The following is an 8,830-nucleotide window of genomic DNA, read 5'->3' as shown; positions in this document are numbered from 1 at the left end:
CCTCCAGCATATGCACTGAATCAAAGACTTTTATACGGTCCTATGCTCTCAACAGGAAGAATGAGTGGATCCGGGACCAAGGGTGGAAGCAGGAGTGGCCCTACTTAGTCTCACTCGTAGTGACACGGTGGGGGACTCAGTATTTCTCATCGCTGTGACTCTGGGCTCCGGAGGGTTAGAAGTGCTCCTGCTCAAAGAGGGTACACTTCCACCTGTGGCATAGCAAGAGGGCCATTTAATGATGAGCCATGTCTGCCACCTGGGCACTTTTTATTCCGTGTCTCCAGGGACTCTGCAGCAAGGACAGGAGTCACCATCTCGGCAGAGGTAGAACACCGGATCCTCAGGAGAGAGAAGAGCAGTTGCCATGGGAGGGGTCGGGGGGGAACGTGTGGAGCCCACCCGGGGTTCTCTCGCTGTGTCCTTCCCCACCCGTGACTGTAAGTGAACAAGCGCAGTAACCCGACTCTGAGAAGAGCATCTCTCTCAGTCCATTCGGGCTGCCACGACAGAACATCAGACTGACTGACTAACACGACACACACTGATTTCTCACAGTTCTGAAGGTTGGCAAGTCCAAGATCACGTGCCCGCAGCTCCTGTGTCTGGTGAGGACCCGCCTCCTGGTTTGCAGAGAGCTGCTTCCTTGCTGCGTCCTTGCAGTGCAGAGAGAGAGGACTCTGGTCTTAGCACTGGTCTCATCATGCAATTCTATCCTCGTGACCTTATCTAAACCCAATTATCTCCCTAGGGTCCTACCTCCAAATACCATCACACTAGGGTTAAGGTTTCAACATATAAATTAGAAGGGGAGACCAAAGCACTCAGTCTGCAGCAAAACCATGACCAAGGTTCAGGCCCTTTGGAGATGAGGGTCTGGGTCACGCTGACCCAGGCAGAGGTGGTATCTGATAGTGAGATGGATCTAGACAGGTAATGGAGGAAGGAGGAAATGAGCATCTGTGTGTCTCTGAGACTGACTGCCGCAGCAGGGCTGAAGTTTATTCCACAAATCTCCCTTTTTTTAGTTTTCCCTCAGGCAGAGAGGCCTACTGGAACCCTGGAGGCGGTGTTCTGTGATTGCACATGAGGAAGTGGATTGCAGTGATGCAAGAGGTAGGCTGTGGCAGACGCAGAGTCACCCAGTCTCTCTTCAAAGAGGGCCTCGCGCTGAGCTGTGGGGAGTGGAGTCAGCAGACGCCTCTGGCCACCAGCTCCCTGACTCTCTCAGGGTCTGCCCCCTGCAGTCACACCTTCCTGAGGTCAGGCTCCTCCTGGCAGCTCAGCTTCTGTTGACGGGGCAAGGGTGGGGGGGCGCACCGAGGCCTGAACGTCTCTGCCCAGCGTGGCACAACTCTGAGAGAGGACCTTGCCTCCAGCTGCCCGCCATGTCGGATGAGAGCCGCACCGTCCTGCTTCTCTCTTACTCAGAGCTCTTTCCTCGTGCTTCTTTTAACTGGTGCTCACCCCTAATAAACATCTTGCACCCAAATCTGTCTTAGCATGTGCTTCCAGAGAACCTGCTACAGGCGATATGCTTGGCGGGCAAAGGAAGAACCTGCTAACGAGGCTGTTCAGAGTAAGTTATTTCACTCATCAGTAAAGTGGAGACAACAACCTCTGCCTCTCAGGGTTGTGTGAGGTTTAAGTGAGATTGAGCGTGCAAGCCACCCGGCACATCGCTTGGCATATAAGAGCATATAACGTTTAAAAGGAAAGTTTCCTCAGAAATGGACAACTTCCCATGCTGACATAGCTCTGGGGGTGCTCTGTTGAAGAGGGGGAGCAGAGTGTTCCATTTCCTGGCCGCTTCACTGATGTTAATAATGATAGCTAAGTCTTGCGAGGCATATACTGCGAGCCATGCACATGAGTGTCTTCGTGTATTGCCTCATTTAACCCACAAAATGACCTGGTGAGGAAGGTGCTGTTCCTGGTCCCATTTTACAGATGAGGAGACTAAGGCACAGAGAGAAGTTCACAAACTGGCCTCAGGTCCCAAAGACTAGAAGTGGGAGACCTGGGCTTTGAACCCAGGAACCTGGCACCAGGGTCTGTGCTCTTGCCCACTACAGCATATATTGTACAAAGAACTTGACACAGAGCAACAATGCTGCCTCTACCCTCTCACTTGTCCACGACACCCTTCCAGAACTAGATTTTCTGAATAGGAGAGAAGAGGGTGAGGACTATGTCACCTGCCTGCTGATGGGCAGAGTTTCATTCATCTGTTTTTAAAGCTTGGAGGGAGAATCCATCACCCCCGTCTCCCTGGGGCCCAGACGCACCCCAGTAGGAACCGCTCAGACGAGAAGTCTGAGGGCAGACATGAGACGCTGAGAATGGCAGCTTCCTTGTAAAATTTCAGGTGTTCGCAAATGATTAAGTAGGTTTTTTTTCCAACATGTCTTTATTTGCTTAAATTAACAAAATACAGGTTACATGCTATTTTCAGGTAAACTGCTTTTTCACTGAAGCAGAAAGCAATATTCACAACTTGGGTTGTTACATACTTCAAGTTTTAGTTTTAAATAGCAAGCCAGAATTCTGTACAAAATCAACATTTGGTGTAATATTGTCCAAATATGTGAAGGATTTTAAATGTTAGTTCTGTTACATTTTGTTCCAGCAAAGCAGACAAAGATCATAATTCAAAACACGATGTTAATATTTTATTAAATGCCTTCAGGGCTTAATAAATACAGTGTGCACACTGGGCTGTCTCACGCAACTACTCATATACAAATATACCGGATACCCTTGTGAGATCATGGAAGGTCAGCCTTAGTCTCATGGCCAGTGGGAAGACAAATTTTTAAAAAGAGAGAATGAATTGAAAGGCAACAAAAGGGGGCAATCATAGGCTAGAATAAAAAGATCAACAGAAAATATGCCACTTGGATGGGTCAGTTGGTTGGTTCAAAGACAGCAGTCAAAAGCCTGGAAAGCATCGGGTAGTGACCTACTTCCATAGTGTCACAATGTGATCAATGTCATGCTATCCTGGCCCGGGAAGCGCTGATGACCTTGGTTTCATCCCTTAGTTCTCTGAGAAAGGCCTTATGGCTTCTCTTTCAGGCTTGCGTTCTGGCTCATTATTAACAGCTCTAGGCAAGGCTGGACATCCCTTCCCTTAGCTCTGTACTCTGTACTTATGCATAGGGTGCCCATATAATTCATCACCCAAACTGGAACATTTTTGAGAGTTAAGGTGACACTCTTAGTGACTATGTGGGAACAAGAGGTATAAACCTGGGTTGTTCCAGGCAAATCAGGATGTTGGTCACACACAAAACCAAGGTTTTAGACTTAGTTCTTGGAAGGTCAGGGCGTATTAATCAGCAGGTAATATCTAATTATATCTAAGTCTCTTATAGTCTCTCAGAGTCAAGAATGAAAAACAGGCTTGAGAATACGTTCCATAACAATTTTTTTTTTATTACTTTTCCTAGACCTTTTTCTTCCTCCAAATGAAATTTTACTTGGAAGTCTAACAAATAAAACAGATGGAATTGGAGCTGCTCTGAGTGAAGTGGGGATGAAGGCTGAGAATTTCTCCTCCTCTAGCAGCTCTAGAAGGCCTAAGAGGACCTCTTGCTTCTCAACACACAATGTGGAAACCACCATTCTGGACCATGCTCTTTCCATCTCAACATTAACTTGTTCCTCAAACACTCCCACCTGACTCTTTTTGGGTAGAAAAGTCTATAACTTGCTATTCAAGATCTCCTAGTTCCTATTCTAGTTTGGCACACTCAGAACAAACTGAAATCTGCAGGCTTTATGGCAGGTGCTCAACACCTGGCTGCTGAAAGAATGAATATGTAACAGGCCCCTGAGAGCTGGAGGCTTCAGAGACCACTTTGCCAGCCTCCCAGTGATGTCACTGGAGGCACTGATGAGCTATATTAAAAATGATGAATGGAAAGCAAATAGCCCCTTGGAAGGACAGGTTTGGATCCTCTGGATGGGTTCTTGACTCGGAGTTGCTCTGGTGACGGCAGAAACCCATGCTCCTCCCTTTACCACCCCCTTTGCAGGTGCTCTGACCCTGAGACGAGGACGGCTGCAGGGAACTCAAGCAGCTTTGGCAAGTTGTGGTGGTAATGCTGGAGGAAGGAACCCTAAGCAAAGTGGCAGGAGGAACTGCCTCAGGGATTGACAAAGTGCATGCGTGACTGATGAGAACTAGATGAGGCTGATGGGGAAGCACCTCGACCAAGAGAAAAAAAACGGCATCCCACAGTCAGAGACTGGTCAGATTGTCTAATGAAATGTACTGGGAATTTTGGGAGGAGAAGAAGCAAATAATAAACAGTACCTAGCTCTACAAATAAGAGTTGAAACTACCAAGAAACAGTTTTTACATAAACACAGACACAGTACCAGAGGGTCACTGCTTATGGGCAGTCACATGTATGTGACATCTTGTCAGCACTGCTTTATTTGTCAGAATCCAGTGCCTAAGGAAAGCCCACCTGCTGGGCTCAAACCACACTTCACAGTCACCACCACTCACTGGAATCATGATTCATGAATCTAGGAAGAAATAATTAGTCACTGTAGGCTGACTATGTATTTTTAAACATATTAAGTGATCATAAACATCACAGGCATCATCTCCTAGTAAAAAAAACTGTGTGTTTATACAGCGTGTGTGTGTGTCTCCTCTCGTGAGGCTCTGACAGAACAGGTAAGAAGGCCTAAGCCAGCAGAATGATCTCAAGGTCTCCTGCTTTCAATGAATAAAGCCAGAAGCAGAAATATTTATGGAATCCTTGCAAGGGGGTCTTGGGAGCCACTATTTTATCCTAGTTGATCTTTCTCAACTCTCGCTACACATAAGAGTCATCTGGGGCAATTTGGAAAATAACCAATGCCAGAGCTCCACTCTAGACCAATTAAATCAGGGGCTCAGAGGCTCAGGGCCCCAGCATTAGTATTTTTTTAAAAGGCTCCCTGAGATGATTCTGGGACTTCCCTATAGCTCAGATGGTAAAGAATACGCCTGCAATGCAGGAGACGTGGGTTTGATTCCTGGGTGGGGAAGATCCTCTGGAGAAGAAAATGGCAACCCACACCAGTATTCTTGCCTGGAGAATCCCAGGGACAGGGGAGCCTGGCTGGCTACAGTCCGTGGGGTCACAAAGAGTTGGACACGACTGAGCAGCTGACACTACTCTACTGAGCTGACTCTAGTGGGCAGGCAGCACTGGGAACACAGCTCCCCAGCTGCTTTCCTAGTGATGGTTATTCCAATACTCTAGGTAAGTTAGAGCTTCAATCTCAGGGAGAATTCCCCACCCCCCGCCACGCTGCAGCTCCAGTACTAATGAGAAATCCACTGCTCACAGGGTGCCAACTCTTCCTGCAGCTGCTTTACAGGGCATGAGGCCTTGGAGCAAGGTCTCCAGGAGGGAGCCCTGCTCAGGACTCAGGGTTAGCCCGCAGACACTCAGCACTGCTGGACCATCTGCAAACATGCTCCAATGCCACATCTGATGAAGGGAGCGGAAGCTGAACAAGGCAGACCCAGGCAGGAATCTAAGTCCTGCTGGATTTTCCTTAATCAAAATTAATCACTTTCTCTTGAAATTTTATATTTGCAGCAACTACTCAAGAACATCCTCTTTAAAAACTCACCCTCAAATAAATGGGAAAAAAAAAAAAAGAAATGTAAAAAAAATAAAAATAAAAACTCACCCTCAAATAAATGGGGAAAAAAAAAAGAAATGTAAAAAAAATAAAAATAAAAACTCACCCTCCTCTGTCATTTCTGCTATTTTTTGATTATTTAATAAAGTGATTTTAAAAATATATACCACTACTACTATTTTCATCTATCTGGAAAAATATAACTTTCACAAATTCAACTAAAGAGTCATTAATAAAGGAACATGTCAAGCACCATATTTTTGCAACTAGAAAGAAATCAACCATGTTAGTCAATGGAAAGTAGAATTTCTAAAAGCACCTCAGCATCAGCTTACAGTTAGATGTCCAGAAGAGTATGTACAGTTAATTGTACTGGAGATCCATTGAAACAACATTGAAGAAGGCCTCCATGTGTGTTAGACATTAAGGGCCCAAATGCAAGACCTGAGAAGCATTTGCTTCTCTGTTCATTTAGTCTGCGCCCTTTGTCAAGATTCGTGCCCTTCTCGTCTCCAGCAAATGAGAGTTCATGCGGAAAGCTGTATTTGCACTGCCTAGTTCTCATTTTCCAAGTGTAATTCCTAAACCGTCCACTTAGATCCCCAAAAGCACTGCTTGTTTTTCCATTTTCCTCTCCAGTAATTCTTTTAAACTCTCATCCCTGTGCTTGAAGTACAAGTAATCAGAAAAGGCTGGGCCCCGCCGGGTGCTCGGCAGGACCCTGAGGCCAGGCCGCTCATCCCTGCGGGCGAGCTCTCGCTCGGGGCTGCCCTCGGGCCCCAGGCTGTCGCGGCTCTTCAGCGGGCGGGCCCCCGGAGGCGAGGCCTCCTCGGCGGGTGCCTCCTCCCCGGGGCCCAGCTCGGGCTTGGCAGACAGGTCCTGGGGCGCGCAGAGCGGCGGGCCGCGGGGCCCGAGGCCCGGGCTGTCTGGCTCCACCTCGTAGCAGTTGTCCTCGTCCTCCTCCTCGTGGCAGGAGCTGCCCCGGGCGCTCTCCCCGTCCGACTGGAAGGCTGGCCCCTTGGCCCGGCGCTTCTGGGACAGGTCGAAGGGCTCCTCCTGCTCCAGGCTCCGCAGGCCCCCCGCCGTCGGCGCCAGCGCAATTCTCCCCCTTCCAAAACCTGTCAGGAGCAAAGGCAGGTTCAGGCCACCGAAGGGGTCACTGGGTGGAACCCAGGGCTGGTTAGCATAGCTTGATTTTGCATTTTAAAACTAGACAAATCCCCAGAAGGCTGTAGAGAGACGGGCTTTGTCACAGCTGGAATCGATATCCGTGTAACTCCTTTCAGGGGATTTTGGAAACATGCACGAAAAACTTAAAAAATAAGCACACCTTTGACTTAGCCAATCACGTGACTGAGAACTTAAACTATGAAAACAGCCTGGCAGATGCACAAACTGTATAAGGATGGGTGAAAACAACTTATCAATTTAAGGACAGAGGTTTGTTTAAGTAAATAGTAGTACCTCCATGGGGCTTCCCTGGTGGCTCAGACCATAAAGAACATGCAAGGCATTCTGTGTGTAGAAGGTATTTCTATGTGTATAATATGTCGATACTTCTTTGTGCTCATAAAAGGTATTCTCTAGATACTCTAAGTAAAAATATATATATTTCTAGTGTAGACTCTATTTTATCTATCAAAAAAATGTCTGGAAGGATATGTCAAAATCTCAAAAATGGGTAACTATGAGGTGACTTTTACATTTTTCTTTTCATTTCGAATATATTACTTTTTACTTTTAACTGTGAACACATATTTTACCGTAACAAAAAAATAACAAAGATATTTTTCATTGTGAAAAAAACCAAACATTGCATTTGGGCCCAAAGAGGCCACCCCATATCCAGATTCCCTAAGCACAGACAGAGCTGGAAGGGCAGAGGAAGGTCCGGTGAGGAGTTCGAAAGCCCCATGTCCAACCACAAGTGTCCTTGCTGTTGGACATGGTGAGGTGAGCGGGCCTCACTTTCAGGGATGGACTTTTCAGCAGCCGACAGACACGTGGGAGGCTCGACCTGATCTGGTCTTGGAGGTGTTTGTCCACGGTGGGCCAGCGGCCAGGCCAGGAGGAGCAGGTGGGGATGACTGAGGAGGAGGAGAGAAGGGAGGGCCGGGGGGTGGCCAGACCCTGGTGCCCACGGAGAAGCAGGCTGCTGGGGTGGGGACATGCCAAGGAAGCCGATGTCCAGTCTGCCTACTTTACGGTGTTGTCAGGCGATGAAGCCATCTGTAGCTTTAATCTTGTCAGGGACACAGGGAGGATCTTTTTAATCTGGGTCATGATTCTTGAGCTATTTCAAAAACTAGAGTGAAGAAATGCCAAAACCTTTTGTAGATGAAGGCATTAACATTGTCGGAAGTCTGTTACAAACTTTCAAAGCAACTCTCTGATATATAGTGATGCTCTTGTTTTTCCAGAAGAATGACAGTCTCTAGGTGCCTGTTAGGATGTGAGCATCCACATGGGGTAAGTTCTGGTGACCAAGTCAGACTGGCAGATGCAGCCCTGTCTCCTCATTGCCTTCTATGTCTCCAGCCATGGTGGCTGAGCAAACTTCACCTAATTCTGAAAAAATCCAGAATAGCTGGATGCAAAGGATAATTCAGGAAAAGAACATTCTCAAGGGGAAAAAAAATGCTTTTGTTTTTAACCAGCATTTTTTCAGGGCTTTTATACAAACTCCAGGCCTTGTTTTAGGATGATCAATTTCCTGTCACCCAGGAGTCATCATGATCTCAGTGGGCGTTTCAGAAATCTGAAAGCTACAATCATTTTGCTTCATGCTGGGTGTGCATGCATGTATCCTACTTATGAATATGGGTGCCTAGTTGACCACAGCGTTTGTAAAGGGGTGGGAGAAGCAGCAAATATGAACAAACCACCCATGTTTTTACCCAGTGCAGTGAGCACTGGCTCGAGCCAGAAATTCCTGAGTGAGAATCTCAATTCTGCGTTCACCTTGCAGCTTGACCTTGAGCGGTTCTGTAACACCTCTTGGCCACACTCTCCTCTTACATAAAATGAGAGTAACACAGCCTACTTTGTGGAATATTGGGGACAAGCAATAGCATCTAAGTGCATTGCCCTGTGCTTGGATCATACAAGAATCGGCAAACATCAGCCAGTTAACATGATACTGCAAGTTACATATATGTGTGTCTTCTCTCCCCAC

General features: G+C 47.1%; 1 protein-coding gene across 2 annotated transcripts in view; it reads right to left on the bottom strand.

Annotated features, from left to right (window-relative positions):
* Positions 1–2,391: 2,391 nt before the first annotated feature.
* ZNF366 (zinc finger protein 366) overlaps positions 2,392–8,830 on the bottom strand; it is a 64,504-nt gene continuing 58,065 nt past the window's right edge. For both annotated transcript variants that reach the window (XM_043488782.1, XM_043488783.1), the window contains exon 5: positions 2,392–6,773. In XM_043488782.1, coding sequence (XP_043344717.1) covers positions 6,250–6,773 — 524 coding nt within the window. In that variant the 3' untranslated portion in view covers positions 2,392–6,249. The remainder of the gene's footprint in view (positions 6,774–8,830) is intronic.

Source organism: Cervus canadensis, chromosome 16 (assembly GCF_019320065.1).
Source record: "Cervus canadensis isolate Bull #8, Minnesota chromosome 16, ASM1932006v1, whole genome shotgun sequence".
NCBI classification, from domain to species: Eukaryota; Metazoa; Chordata; class Mammalia; order Artiodactyla; family Cervidae; genus Cervus; species Cervus canadensis.
The sequence above is the reverse complement of the archived record's forward strand: the minus strand, read 5'-3'. Positions and strand labels throughout refer to the sequence as shown.